This window comes from Solea senegalensis, linkage group LG2 (genome assembly GCF_019176455.1).
Source record: "Solea senegalensis isolate Sse05_10M linkage group LG2, IFAPA_SoseM_1, whole genome shotgun sequence".
Taxonomy (NCBI): Eukaryota; Metazoa; Chordata; class Actinopteri; order Pleuronectiformes; family Soleidae; genus Solea; species Solea senegalensis.
Window position 1 is genome coordinate 15,579,005 of NC_058022.1, and position 14,542 is coordinate 15,593,546.

General features: G+C 40.6%; 2 protein-coding genes across 6 annotated transcripts in view; one reads left to right on the forward strand and one right to left on the reverse strand.

The window, feature by feature from the left end:
- Window positions 1–92: 92 nt before the first annotated feature.
- Window positions 93–8,898, forward strand: ofd1 (OFD1 centriole and centriolar satellite protein). Of its 3 annotated transcripts, none has more exons than XM_044052278.1 (22): window positions 93–168; window positions 322–444; window positions 1,379–1,582; window positions 1,680–1,748; window positions 1,848–1,875; window positions 1,961–2,068; window positions 2,154–2,290; window positions 2,390–2,563; window positions 2,713–2,819; window positions 2,900–3,019; window positions 3,454–3,527; window positions 3,605–3,696; window positions 3,817–4,006; window positions 4,681–4,811; window positions 5,486–5,597; window positions 5,834–6,553; window positions 6,680–6,836; window positions 6,938–7,029; window positions 7,786–7,914; window positions 8,078–8,298; window positions 8,399–8,469; window positions 8,668–8,898. In XM_044052278.1, the coding sequence occupies exons 2-22, from the start codon at window positions 349–351 to the stop codon at window positions 8,711–8,713; spliced, it is 3,078 nt and encodes a 1,025-aa protein (XP_043908213.1). In that variant the 5' UTR covers window positions 93–168; window positions 322–348; the 3' UTR covers window positions 8,714–8,898. The 3 variants fall into 3 exon arrangements, with proteins under 3 accessions (XP_043908213.1, XP_043908236.1, XP_043908225.1); XM_044052301.1 differs by having other exon boundaries at window positions 5,987–6,553; XM_044052290.1 differs by lacking the exon at window positions 93–168 and adding an exon at window positions 213–228.
- Window positions 8,899–10,412: 1,514 nt separating this feature from the next.
- Window positions 10,413–14,542, reverse strand: part of gpm6bb (glycoprotein M6Bb) — a 28,449-nt gene continuing 24,319 nt past the window's right edge. For 2 of the 3 annotated variants that reach the window (XM_044052364.1, XM_044052346.1), the window contains exons 4-7: window positions 13,827–13,995; window positions 13,288–13,361; window positions 13,049–13,114; window positions 10,413–10,925 (exon numbers count right to left, since the gene is read on the reverse strand). In XM_044052364.1, coding sequence (XP_043908299.1) covers window positions 10,776–10,925; window positions 13,049–13,114; window positions 13,288–13,361; window positions 13,827–13,995 — 459 coding nt within the window. In that variant the 3' untranslated portion in view covers window positions 10,413–10,775. Of the gene's footprint in view, window positions 10,926–11,470; window positions 12,630–13,048; window positions 13,115–13,287; window positions 13,362–13,826; window positions 13,996–14,542 lie in introns of those variants that run through there. The other variant, XM_044052355.1, reaches the window with a different exon arrangement.

A 14,542-nucleotide genomic window follows, 5' to 3' on the forward strand; every position in this document is an offset into this window, starting at 1 on the left:
AGAGAGGTCAGATAGATATCGTGTCCGCATAAATCAAAGACACGAGTTCTCAGCATTCCCATCCAAGTAGGTCTAGCTGCATTTTCAGCGGAAGGGAACACGTCAGTGACGTCATGTTCTGGTTTCCGTTGGATTTAAAAACACAGGGGGACGCGTTCTGGTCGTCAGGTTGGCACTGAGTGAAATTATTGTCTTTTTATTAATCGTGTATTTATTATTTTACACCAGGTATGCTAGTTGTTGAAAACATTCTCGCTGTGTAGTTGGGCATGTCGACTTCGCTGTGCTGTTATTTACTGCTTCTGTTTCTCTTCTTTCAAGTACTGCAAACTGAAACTGTCTGTAGTCATGTACGCGGCCAAGGAAGACACCCTGTCGTCTGATGAGCTCAGGAAAAGACTCTATCAAACATTTAAAAATAAAGGAGTGCTCAATACGCTCAAAGTAAGTCCTGCTTCAAATGACTACTTGTTGCGTCTGGTTCTTTTGCTAGAGGTTCAGTGTGTATCATTTGGCAGGGCAGAAATGTAATACACCACAAACAAGTATGTTTGCATACGTGTATCATAGATCTATAATGAAAAAGGTTTGGTTTTCGTAGCTTTACAAAAAGCCTCGTATATGCACTTTAGACAAGACTTGGTTTGTGGAGGCTCCCATCTTGCACTACAGTGTGTGTCGTAAATTTTGAACATATTACACAAATGTCGAAAAACACCATTCATTTAGCTATACACAGCAGTGATGTGTGGTCAGGTTGAATGTGCACTGACTCATTCAAAATCAGAGTTACAAATATATGAACCCAGCTCAACTGCAAAGAAAATAGCTTATTCACTATTCAATTAGCAGCCTGCACATTAACTACTGGTTATGTTTAATATCTCATCAGCATTCCTTATACATGGATAGGTAAGGTACATATTTATCTAAGAAAGAATGTGACATATATAGCGGAGAGACAGCATTTGCTCTGTACCCTCCAATCAGCAAGACTAATTTTGTCACACACATTCATTATAATAGCCATTAAAGATAATAGTCAGACTGTGGAATGTCCAGGTGTCGGGGAGTTAGGTGAGGCTCGCCGTTGTCGTTTCTCAAAATGATTGGAGAGAAGTGGACTAATTTATTTACGTTATCAATAGTTTTTTTTTTACTTTTCATGATGACCGGTAAGGCTTTGCCTCCCATGATTGTAGTTCCCAAATGTGCACCACAAGAAAGGGAGGGGGTGAGTGAGTTCCAAGTCCTCCATTTGGAACAGTAAACAGTCTCACCCTTAGATGTCACCAATTCTTACACACTGGACCTTTTAAAATCTGCTCAGTCAGCAGCAATCAGTTCTTCATTCTTGTTTCCTTCCTTTGGGATTTAGACACAGATGCGGAATCAGCTCATTCAGGAGTTAAAACACCCACCTCTGGCTGCAGGAGAACCTGTTCCCAGACCTGTGTCTGTGCAGTCTGAACCTCTTCTTGTCTCTGCCTGTAACAGCATAGTGGCTGAACATCTGAGCACCTCGGGTTACGAGTACACTCTTTCTGTATTCTACCCTGAAAGTGGCCTGTGCAAAGAGAAGGTTAGCATGACGTCTGCATAATTTTCACTGTAGGTTAAAGAGAAAATAAAGAACATTGTTGCACAAAATGATTTTGGCCTCTGATCGAATTTGACAGGTTTCCACAAAAGAAGAACTTCTTCATCTCCTTAAAATCCATCCATCCTCATCCCTATACAGATCCCTGGTAAATAAAAGCATGAATTGGCATGGTGAATATTTCTATTGAAAGCATAGAATAAAAAACAATGATACAATGCTATAAAAATATATTTGATTTTTACAGGCATCAAATAAGGACAGCAATGATAAAGGTATGTACAATATATTTAATAATAAAGTAGCTTCTGCCACCTTTCATTATTTTATATGTGCATCTTTTTTATTTTTGTTTATCAGGATTCCTGATCAGGCTCCTAACTCAGCTAACACAGCATTATACTCCTGACCTGTATCATGATGCTGAAACACAGACAACAAGTATGGCAACATACGGAGAGTCTCTTGGTATGTGCCCAAGTGGTGTCTTAAATTGTATTCATTCGTGTGGTTTCCATTGCAAAGTTTTTGATTGTTGTCCCTTAAATAACAGTTCAGAAGATGAAAATGATAGATAAAGAGTATGAAAACTTCAGTCACAGTGGGGACAAATGGCTTTCATTCCAATCACAACTGTCTGCGTATCGAAAAGAAATGGCAGCACAGCTGGAAGCAGAAATGAACACAAAGGTACATGCAGTGCATTTTTCTATGCTCACATCTGCAATTAAGTACACCTTAAAAGATGTAGTAACATTTGTAATCACTTGTGTGTTTTTGTTTCTTAAGCTGCAACATTTTAAAGATGTTGAGATTGCTAAAGTGAGGATGGAAGAAAAATCTACTTTTAATCAAGAATTTGTAAAGCTGAAACAAGAGCTGGAGAGGACGTACGAAAGGAAGACAAAGGCATTGGTGGATCGGGAGAAAAATGCCATTGAACGGTTGCAAAAGCAGCAAGAGGTAGATTACTTCTAACACTATGCTGGTCTTTGATTCTTTCTCTATAGATAAATCTTAAGCAAGAAAACGTTTTAATTGTTAAACTGTCATTGCAATTTGCTTGAATTTAAGTGTACTTACAGTATGTTGTTCATTTTCTCTTTCTTCAGATTGAAGAAAGAAATGTGTATAATCAGAGACAATCAGTACTAAAGGAAATGGAAACACTGCGTAGCAGAGAAAATGACCTGAGGATGAGAGTGGAGGGTTTTGAAAAGTAAGTGCATTTAACTTAAACTATTTAGTGACCGGTGCGCTCTCATTGTGATCAATGCCTCTGCTCCTGTACGACAACAGAACTTGTCAGGTTCACAAGGAGAAGGTGGAGGCCACAGAAGAGCTGCTGAGGAGGAGAGATCTGGCCTTGAAGACTACGGAGGACACGTACGAGCAAAGGTTGAAGAATGAACTTTCCAGGTATTTTCATGTTGAACCCAAAATGTGTTGCATTCACATCAGACGATTATTGTTGTTTGAACAATATACTGTACATTCTAAAGCTACAGAACTTGTAAATGTGTTGTATTATTGTATTATTACACGTATTGGGAACATAGGTGGTCATTATTGATTGATCTGTCAATTATTTCCTTGAGTTATCGTTAGTTTTTTCGGTCATAAAATTTGAAAAAATCATGAAAGATGTTGATCAATCCAAAGATATTCTGTTTAGAAGGGCAAAAAAACAACAAACAAACTAAAAAAGATCCACTTTAAAGTAGCTAAAATCAGAGAATTTGTTTGCACATCAAATGATTAACGCAAAGCAGTAAAGCAGTTGACTAGCTATTGATTAATTGTTGCAGCCACTTTGTTTTGAAGTTCTTTTAAACACAGTTTTGTGTCTTTAGGTATCAGCTTGAACTTAAAGAAGAATTCATCAGGAGAACAGAAAAACTAACTGAGGATGAGAACCAAAACAAAGGTGAGTATTTAAATGAAGGCAGTTATTGAGTAGCCTTTTACTGCCTTTGATGACGTTGACGTTCTCTCCCCCCTCAGTTGAAACGGCACGTATTCAAAGAGAGGCTGCGGTAATTGATTCCAAATTAGAGGAACACAGTCGAGCATGTTCAGAGCTGCAAAAACTGCAGGTAAGCAGCAGTTGTAACTGGGCACCTGGCACAATAATTCAAGTTTGTTTCATGCAGTATGATTCCGTGTGATACACTTCAATTTAACATTCTCTTTTAACGGCTCTTCTGTTTGTCGAGGTTGAACTCGACACAACACAGCAGCAGATGTCTCTGATGAGCCAACGGCAAGAGCTGTTACAAGGGCAACTTGAGACCATGAGTGACTACACCAGTTTGAAGAGAGAGAAAGCAGAGCTGCAGGGACAGCTGCGGCTGCTTAAGAAACAGCTGGATGAAGCCCGGGAGGAGAATCGGCTCCTTTATGCAGGTGAGGAGGAGTGGCTGCTGTTCCCTAGTATTTGTCAGGAGTCCCGTTCCTCTTTCCCACCAGAGAATACAATTCTTAGTGTTATCGCTTTAATTCCTTTGCTGCTGGGGGCATTCGAAATCTGATCTAGTTTATATGTTCCTAATAAATAACTATCTGTGAATATTTATAGTTGCTTTTCTTTAATAACTAAAATAACTGATCACACTGGGCTCATTGTGAGCTGTAAGAAGGTGCAATGTACTGTGAAGCGTTATCACTGCCTCAAGGCCAGCTGAATGATTTTCAGTGTCTCTTGTGCCAATGTGGTCCATCGCTGCTGTGTTTTATAGCATGGTTGACAGCACTCTAAAAGAGACTAGGGGGAGACTACAGGATGAGGGTTGTAAGGAAATGTTCTCTCTCTTAAAGGGATGCACTAGAGTGCGGCAGAGGAGCCGTGGACTTCTCTTGTGATTACTGAAAAAGGCTACATGATGCTAAGGACCATGTGCTAAACTCCCATGCTGCCAAAATTGTGAACTAAAGCAAATAACTAATAATATCTTCACTGTGACCTATTTCTGGATATTGCCACCTGTTTTTCATCACACGATTTTCCCTCTAAAGTAGGTTTGGAATATACTAAGCTGTGCTTTTAGATTTTGTTTTCACTAATATAACCTCTCTCATAGATTTGGGCAAACCGTCCAAAGAACAGCTGGCCTTGCAGATGGAGCTTCGGAGGCTGCAGAGCGCTCGCAGACTGGAAGAGGAAGGGTTTGACAACCAGAAACAGGTGCTGCAGACTCAGCTCCAGCGTGAGGTCAGTGACATCATAGCCTCTCACTAAGTGTGCAAAACAATATATTCCAATTCTTTTTTATGCCGTTTTGTCTCATCTTGGAAGATTTGGTTTGCGCTCAAACCTAAGGGGCTGTTCGCATTTAACATTTAAAAATCCTTGAAAAATGCCTGGAAGAAGCCAGAGGTTTGACTAAGGCGCTAGTAGGGTTGTGCTTCTGTCGCATCGTTCGTTTCAAAGCAATCATAAAGCAGGTGAGATAATAAAAGTTGCTGTAGCTTCACTGAATTATTTAACATATTAAACCAAAAAAAAAAAAAATCATAACACTGACAATATTTTATTACCATTGCCGCTTTACCCTCGCCCCAGTTTTTCTGTTTGATAATTGTGTGGAGAATGAAGAAAAGTCTGGTTTAATCCTATAACTTGCCATCTAATTCAGAGTGGACAAAGCTCAGTATGACCCACTTCTTTGGCCCGAGCATCAAAAAACATGTGCAAAGTGCTCACTGCATTCCAAAACGTTGGTGTGTCAAGGATGCACTTTGCGACTGTATTGTTTCTCACATTCTAATTGAAAATAATACATCTGTGCGCCCTAGAGATGCAGCGCGTGAACGGCCCCCACAGTGGCCTATTTGTGTAAATGCTGACTCATTGTGTGCCGTCCTGTTGTCTGTGGGTCTCTGCAGGTGGAGCTCTGCGCTCAGCTCAAGGCTCAGTTGATAGAGTGTGAGCAGAAGTCACAGTGGATGACCAACCACGTTGAAGACCTCAAGATGCAGCTTCACCAAACACAGCAAGGTACCCTATAATAGGACATGCATGTGCAACAGATCTTAGTTTAGTCACTATAATTCATGTTGGGGTTTTCTGTGTTACAATCAGCAACTTTCGGATTCTAGCTGTAAATGCATGTAAATAGAAATTAGACATCCTGTGTTCTTTAATGGTGGTTGGTCTTCTCTATTAGTGCTCAGCTCCTGTGTTTGCTTTTCTGTTTCTTTCCTCTGTCCCTTCCTTTTGTGTGATCACGGCAGCTCTTGAAAACGAAGTGCTGCGTAACCCCAAGCCCTCGCTTGTTGATCGCTCAGTGCTGGAGGTCAGTGCTGACAAACTGGTTCCACCTGACATCTATGTGGACAGAACGCTGCTGAGGGCCAGTGTGGGTGATGGTGATCTGTTTAAAGCAGGTGGGCCCCTGCATGGACACAGGTCGCTTTGGACTGACTCTTCAGATTCTGAAAATGAGTTGGTGGTTAAAGCCATGGCTCGCTTTCAGGAGCTGCAAAGAGAGGCTGAGACCTTGGAGGAAGCCTACAGGAACTACCAGCAGAGGGCAGTGCACTCCTCCATCTCACACATGCTTCCCCGAAGACTTTCACCACAGCAACCACAACCTTCACAGCGTCCCAGCTCTCCTCCGAGGAAACGGTTCTCTCACCAGTCTCACACCCACTCCCCCCACAAACCAAAGGTCTCACACAAACCATTGTCTCCTCAAATTATACGAACCCCCTCCTCGTCATCCTGTGACACCAGAAACACTGTACCACGGTCACAGCCAAGGGTGACCTTCTCAGAAGCCCCAAACCAACTAAAGGCCGCAGTTTTCACCGAGCACAGTGTCCATTCATGTTCTGAACCTCTCATTCTAAGCGATGGACATCCTCTGGATGAAAGTTTAACTTCATTCAGACGTCTGTCCTCCACACCACGCGCTTCCCCCAGGAAAAATCGTCAGAAAGAGATTGAAGAAGGTATGATTAAAAACACTTAAAGCACTTTAAACATTTAAAACATTGACTTCCTGTATTTTAATGTCAGGCTTTGAATAATATCTCTCCACTGATGATTTCTAAATCATGTCTAATGTCCCCTGATAGAGGCAGTTGTGACCCCAGTGCCGTTTTCAGAGCTGCCGCCTGACAGACAGCTCCCCCCTTCCCCTCGCAAGGAGATGGTGACCTCGGGTGACTTCTCATCTGAGTTTAGTCCACCTCTCAGTCCTCAACTCAAGAGCACAGCAAGAGACCAGCCCAGGTACCATCTGCCATGACTTTGAAAAAAGGACAGTGTGTCATTTACACACCGGATGATGAATATCAATGATCTCATCGTTCTCTCTTGTCTTTTTTTCCCAGTCCACCAAAGATGCAGCCGGTCCTAACCAGCTGTGAGTCTTCACCAGAACCTGATAAAATCAGCCTAGAGGACCTCACAGGGGTTCTTTCAGGTATTATGGAGGAGTAGTTGGCAATACTACAATATAACTTCACTGATGCTCGCCTGGCACCATAAACTGTATTTATAATTGCACTTAGTCTTACCCTTTTAAGCCTGGAGATTCCCTTAGGTATGTTTTTTTTTTTAAATTCACAGATGTCACCTGCAACCAGGCATCCAGTACACGCTGTCAAATATACTGGTGTTTGCTCATGTGCTGTGCTTCATCTTCTATCGTTAAATTGATAATAATGATATCATGTTCTATTGAAGAGCTGAAATCATAGCGATACCATACCGGAGACCATTATCTTTGCAGGAAAAGGTTAACTGACATTATAAATCAAATCAGACTACTTGAGTCCTACTTCATTAATGCACCCTAGACTGAGACCCAGTTAGTTTCCATTCTAGAAATACAGTAGGATGATGATGATGCAGTTTACAGGAAACCTGCTTGTGACATTTCTCAAAAGGGAACTTTTAATCCATTGCTACGGGAAGTACATTAGCAGTTTTTTGCTCTCATTATTCTTGTTATTAATTAAAACAAAATCCCTGCTGTATATCCGGTGTGATGGTTTTGTATGTTTTTTTGAAAGGCTGCTTTTTAATGAGTGTGTGACCGGCCTCCAAAGTGTCCTTTCAGTAGCTCCGCACAATGGTGAAGATGAAGGGCAGCTGATTATGTATTCTGTGCTGGTCCTCTGTCCCTGTTGCATTATGGTGCAGCATAAAAGATCTCTTTGTCCATGTCTCCCTCCAGAGCCCGGCCACATTCCAGAGCTTCTCCTGGACACTGCCATCCCTCTCACTGAGGAGGCCCCTGATGGACCCACTGTCCCCCACTCACAGGACCTCCCAGAAGACCCAACAGACTTGCAGGACCAGGCGGGTGAGTTGTTGGCCCGCCCTTTACTGATTTATAACTCTGACTCCAAATGACAAGATCTGTCAACTCGAAATAACCGATTTATCGTAACTAGTCTACAATGCAAACCAAGAGTAAGTCGGGACCAAATACAATGCATTTGACTTGTGTCACTGGGTTTTTGTAGATGTCTCACAAACCACAGGTGGATCTGTGAGCGAAGAAGACAAAGAGGTGGAGCAAGCAGAACAAGAGGAAAAAGACAAAGAAGATGAGGAGGAGGCAGCGACTGAGATACGAATCCATGAAGAAGACGATGAGGATGATATAAAGGAGTATAAGGGTGAAGATCCTTTGGAGAAATATATGAAAATGGTTCTGGAGGCAAGGGAGAAGCAGCATGCACAGGTCAGTTGCACCCAATTGTCTTACGATTTCTTCTGCACTGCTGTAATACTTTTTAAAAAAAAGGCTTACAAAAGTCACCTGTGTGTTTATTTTGTTCCAGAGTCATGTAGGAGATGAAACAGTACATACAAGCCCAGAGGACAAGAGTATGTCTGAGGGAAAAGACGACAGGTAGCCATCTCCCACAAAGTTGTTTGTTTTTAAATAAAGTTACTCAAATGAAAGAACAAATACATTTCAACTGCCCAATACGTGTAATGCTGCCTATATTGAAGTCTACATATGGACTGAGGTCATTGTGAGGATGACTTTATTTCTTTACTACCTTTCATTTTGTTGATTTTCAACTTGTTTTTTTCGTTTTCCCAGCTTTGCAGCATATTTACCGAAGGATGAAGATGATGATTTCTGGTGAGCTGAACGTCCCAGACTCTGTGTTCTGTTCAACGTGGGATGTCTTTTTTTTTTCTTTTTTTTTCTAATTGCATTTGTATGAATTCATTCTGAAGTGTGATTTTGTTTTTATATATGTATATATATATACACATATATATAAACCACACAATCTTTTCCATCATGCAATAAAGATCACAAAAACAGGTAGAATTTTGTTTATTTACTTTTATTTTCATAAAAACAGTCAACACGTCAGTTGAGTCGTGTCATAAGGGGATTCCAGTCAGACAGGATACTGGATTCTTCTTCTTCTGGTAATTGATAGGTGTTTTTTTTCCCTTAGTTTTTGGTTCATCCAACAGGAAACACGCCACACACAAAGATGAGATGCGATACACCCCATCTTCATTTATGCCCATCACCCTGTGGCTATTGATCTTGCACAGAACAATGCAGATTTGGTGCTACAAATACTTAACAGGACACAGTCAAGATGGCAGTTAAATTTACCATTTTGCAGATTGACATACATTTGTATAAACCTGGATAATCTTTCCAAGTTGGATTTAATGCTAAGTTTTAGTAATTCTTGTGGAAGCCCTTGACATTCAAGAAAATACTGGCATACATTAGGCAACAAAACAATATATAGGACTTGTACACTTGATTAAAAGAAGCTAAAAACATCTACAACTAAAAAAAAAGGCTACATAAAATGGATTAATTTGTAATCATTATTAAGGAAACAGGCAAACACTGCCTACTACTGATATCAGTATACATGTCTGTACATCTTGGGTTGCTGCAGAAACGTCGGCATCCATGCAACAAGAAGTTATCCCTGTAACTCAACCCACACACGGTTACACAAGGTTGTCAGCGTTACCACAATTGCACATCAACAGAGATGCAATTATAGAAATTAAGGAAAAGGTGTTTTTTTGTCTTTAGTAATAAAAGACAAAAATCCCGTCTTGCAATTTACATTTCATAACTCGAGTCTATTGAGATCATTTGTTGCGTTCAATTTTTGTCAAAATTAGGTCAATGGTATTGTAATACGTCTTCATTGGCAAGCGTTGATCTTTTTCATTTGTCCAAACTGGAAAATGGCTAAACATATCAAATACATTAAATATCATTCTGCCACTTTAATGGCAGCGGTTCACTTAGCAAACTTGTTTTTTACTCATGAAATGAAATACTATAGTGCTGTGCTGAATAGGAGCCTGTGTGTACATGTGCTTGGTTTACTTTGCAGGTACCTGAATAATACTGTGATTAGGGCTTCATTTTGCAATTAAAGTGAGATTTTCAAAACAGAAAAAAGAAGTGATCCAGAGGCTCTAGTGCACACCTGAGGTAGTGTTAATGTAGGCCATGAAAGTCTTGCGGGACTTTTAAGAGGCTGTAAAACGGAAACTATAATCTAGAATCACCAAGAATTAAATTATCTCAATTATTGAGATAGAGATGCAGTGAAGTACTTAAGTTTGACGCATCCTGGCAGTAGAGAGTAATACAAACAATCGCCACTTAAACGTAGTCTCCGGTGCGTATTTTTATCACGTGGAACACCATTCGAACTGTAGTCAGTACTGTGTGACGCACTCAGACTGGATGTGTGTAAATCCTCTGCATTTTGGTTGGGAAAACAAAACAAACAAACATACATTCCCTTGTTGAAGACAGAGCAAGACTGTGTAACAAAGTCGTTATGTGTTGTAAAGAATAGTGCAATGTCTCAAGCTTCACCAGCAAATGCCGGTGATTCAAAAAAAATGGGGCTAGAGAAAATGACAGACAACACCAATATGAAGTTTTTCATCTAGGAAAAAAGAATCAACATGAATGAAGCTACACATAGCAGTTTTTGTAAAAACAATTCTTGGTTTAGTTTAGTGCAGAAAGCAACACTGATGCATTAGTTTGTTAGGCGTATGGTTAGTACTGCATAGTGTTAGGGGCAGTTGGCAGGTTATTTTAGCCGAGCGTTGTCTTGGTCCAAAGGGGCCACAGTGATTGGCTGCAGTGTCTGTGTGTGTGTGTGTGTGTGTGTGGACTGTGAGTGTGTAATATCCTTATGTGTAGGAATGGAGGCATTCCTTTGAGCGTGAGGTGATGTCCTGCAGCTCCCGCTCTTCCTTCATTTTGATGTCTTGGTAGGTGTGCATGTGACTGGCATCCTTAAGGTAGGCCCAGTTTGCTGAGAGAATCATGAGGAAGTGGATCTGGAAGAGAAGGGTGAGGTGGATGGCCGGTGAGCATGTCAGAGATGCAAAGCAAGCTACAGGACTCAGAGCTACAGTACGTACATCATAGACGAACACAAAAAGTTTTTAAAGCTTTTAAAAAAAGACCTAACACACAGGGGGGACATCACTGTTACTACTAGTGTCAAATGACTGTGGCAACCATGACTAGTGTTGGAGTTACTCGCTATAACAGAAATGACAGTTTTAAAGCGTGATGATGAGCAGAGCATAGGAAAGATGTGCATGCACCCTCAGTGCAGCTGTAAAATCATGTTAGTGCAAAGCATGAAATACGGACACTGCTACATGTGCGACTCTCTTCTTTACAAGACTAAGGTAAGAAATAGACCAAGTGGGGATTTTTTTTTTTTTTTAAAACAAAGGTTGTTTATTTTATATAGAACATAAAAGCTACAGTCTTCAAAAATGTAAGAAAATTAAATATATGAAATATGGAGTGTAAGTAACTCTAAAACAGATCAAAACATCTGGAAAAAAAATGTAAGCATGCAGGCTCAGTGTTAAGATAAAAACAAATGGCTCTTTAATGGCACTTTGAGAAAGAATAAAAGGAAAATGTATGAAACCAACCACCAACTTTATAGCTGAGGCCATACCAGCGTCAGCTCTCATAGAAAAAAACAAACAAATCCTCTACTTTGAAATAGGAAAATCTCTTCTCTTGTAAAATACATGGAATTAAAGTGAGGCTTAGGGCCTCATACAGAAGTGTAACCCTGGTACTGGCCTAACCCTCAATACTGTGCTGTGCTAGATATGTGCAGTTACTCTGAAGTCTACAATACACAAGTGGTCACCATAATATTTATTTGCATTATATTACAGTGGATAAAGTTGTTTTTTTAGATTCTAACGTGACAGGGAAAAAAAAATAACACTTTCATGGTACCAAATATTTGAGTCCAATAAACCAAAGAAATATCAGGACAGCACTTGACCACTGCCCCTCTGCCATTAGGACAAATTATGTGAGTGAGTAGCATTAATCTTCACCAAATCTGCTAATCTGACAGTGTTTGTCATCAAATGTCCATGTGGATTCATTTCAAAAATGTATACTTTACATATTTATACTGTATATCTGTATGGGGACGGTGCAGTCTATGTCTAGATACATTTAGATTTATTTTATTATTGTTTTTGTGTGCAACAACTTGCACTGATATCTTTCAATCTGATAGCGGTCAACTGATTATGCCTGTCCTCTTAATAACAGAAATACTGCATGCTAAATAATCATATTAGGAATATAAATAACACTAGTGTGGATTTGTAGCTGTGCACGTTTCTATAAAATCTGTGACATATTTCTGTAAGTCAGTGCCAAGGAAAGCGGGAACAAACCAGTCAAGTGAAAGCCCACCCTCCCACTGAAGATAACTCTCCTCAGGCAAGAAATATTCCTGGATACTAAATGCTAAAGGAAACATACCACCTATGTACACTTCATATGATTACTATTACAGAAATTTTGATTTTTTTTTTTTCTCTCTCTTCTATTCTGAGTTGTTGTTGTTTTTTTTAGTTCATTTGTTGTCAGTGGCAACTGTCTCTACTCAGTGCAGCCTCAAAACAGTTTTAAAACTTAGTGCAGCAGTCTTCTCGACTCTTAAACTTCAAAACGGCAAAGTTATAAGTGGTAGCCATCATGTAGATCAGCTGGTGGAAGAGAACAGAAAAGGTTGTAAGAGAACATGCCCTTGCTCGACCTCCTTGTCACGAGTATTGTGACAAGCGAGTAAAATGACTCATCATTTTCCAGAAGGAAAAGTAAAGAAAAGGTTAATGACCATATTTTACACTATCAATTGTGTGGTTTTATACTAATATAAATATAAAGAATTACACATTTACCAAACAAAAAGCACCTAGTTACATCCATCCTAACATAAAAACAGGGCCATGCACATGGAAAACAGCGAATGGAACTGGAGCTGAGAAGAAACCCGTGTCATGGGGTGGTTACATAAACCAAATGGGAATGATGAGAGGACCACTTGACACATGATCTGTTGATACAAACCATGCAAAGATGAGCTAAAGGCAAAATGATAAAGAGGCAGGAGGGGGAAGCTTACCAGAGCGATCACAGTGGCTCCTGCCCCAGCGCACGCGACAATGTACAGATGATAGGACAAGTAGAACTGGAAGTAGACAAGCAAGACACATTAGTCTTCAGTATTACGTTTTATTTTTTGCCCTGTCCTCCCTTCTTTCTTAGTTGCCTCTTAATTTCAAACATCTGAAATGAGTCAGGTTCTAACTTGAGTTAAAACAGGATTTCCTCTTCACATGGATGAGAATGAGTGAGACGTACCTCATTGGTGTTGCAGATGTCACCTAGTGTCGACCCACAGGCCTTGCCTGGCGTGGCATTCCATGGGATAATTCCTGTAGCCATAAAATTCAAAGAGGTAACTGACACTCAAATCCCTTTGTGCGTAAAGTCTCGATCCCTTTACTGACTTTTATTTAACAAAGTGAAAGAATACAACGACAAAAGAAAATATGAGCGCCTAACCTCACCCTCTTCGTTCCAACCACAAAACAGCTGACATGGATGAAAACCACACCCCAAAGTTACCAATTATGTCATAATGCATTCCGAACAAAAAATAAACATAAACATTTGGCTCTTACAACAAGGTTACAAGCCTCTGGCCATCAATCATACAGTGTCTAGGCCTACTAAACTGTCACACTGTTGGGTCACTGCATGTTTAAAATCATCACATTTTTATGTTGTGTATGAGAGTGTGACATGAAGTTTACACCATCACAGACCAAGCGACAACTCGTCGTCTAACAGAAACGTTTGTTTCTCGCTCCACCTTCATGTTAAAACAAAACACTCACCATACTGACGAACGTCCACGCAGATGGAGTCGATGTTGGTGAGGTTGGTCATGGGAAACTTCATGGCAGCGCAGGTGGACCACATGTTGTAGAAGAGGAAGACCGGCACGGCAGAGAAGCCGAACACGCCGAGCCAGGCCACGCCCAGAACATATGTGAGGAACACAAACTGGGGACACAGACACGGCACAATGTTGGAGATGGATGGGCTGACAGTTCAAACCCCTCCCCCCCCGGGTCAAAAAACGGCCGGGGTACCCCTGAGCAAGGTACCCAACCCCCATTGCTCCATGGGCGGTGCTCAGTGGCTGCCCGCTGCTCCTAATTCTAGGCAGGTTCCTAGTAGAAGATGGGTTAAATGCAGAGAAGGAATTTCCCCTGCAGGACTGATAAAGGACTTTAATATAATTTATATGAACCCACTAAAAATGGAGGAAATGCAGATTAAACACATTCCAACCTGTTTAACCCTTGATTTATTTTGATTTTATGGCTGTAGAACTGTTGAATGAGTGAGTGCTTCTGCCTCTTTCTGCCCATTTTTCCAAGATAACTTTCACTTTCGATATCTGGCAGTTATTCAATCGCTTAGGAATTACGGTACTTAGAAGCTGACTGACGTTACAAGCGTGTGACGCACTGGTGAATCATAATGACAAGTATATGATTCACTCTATTTCTCTGCTTTCTGGTATTGATCCATCCGTCTTCATGCC

Bases quoted from the DNA above. Each gene is read 5' to 3' on its own strand.
- ofd1 (XM_044052278.1), top strand. From the start codon at position 349: ATGTACGCGGCCAAGGAAGACACCCTGTCGTCTGATGAGCTCAGGAAA. The intron at 3,697-3,816 runs GTAAGCAGCAGT...CTGTTTGTCGAG, and splicing joins CAGAGCTGCAAAAACTGCAG to GTTGAACTCGACACAACACA. The intron at 8,470-8,667 runs GTAGCCATCTCC...TCGTTTTCCCAG, and splicing joins TCTGAGGGAAAAGACGACAG to CTTTGCAGCATATTTACCGA.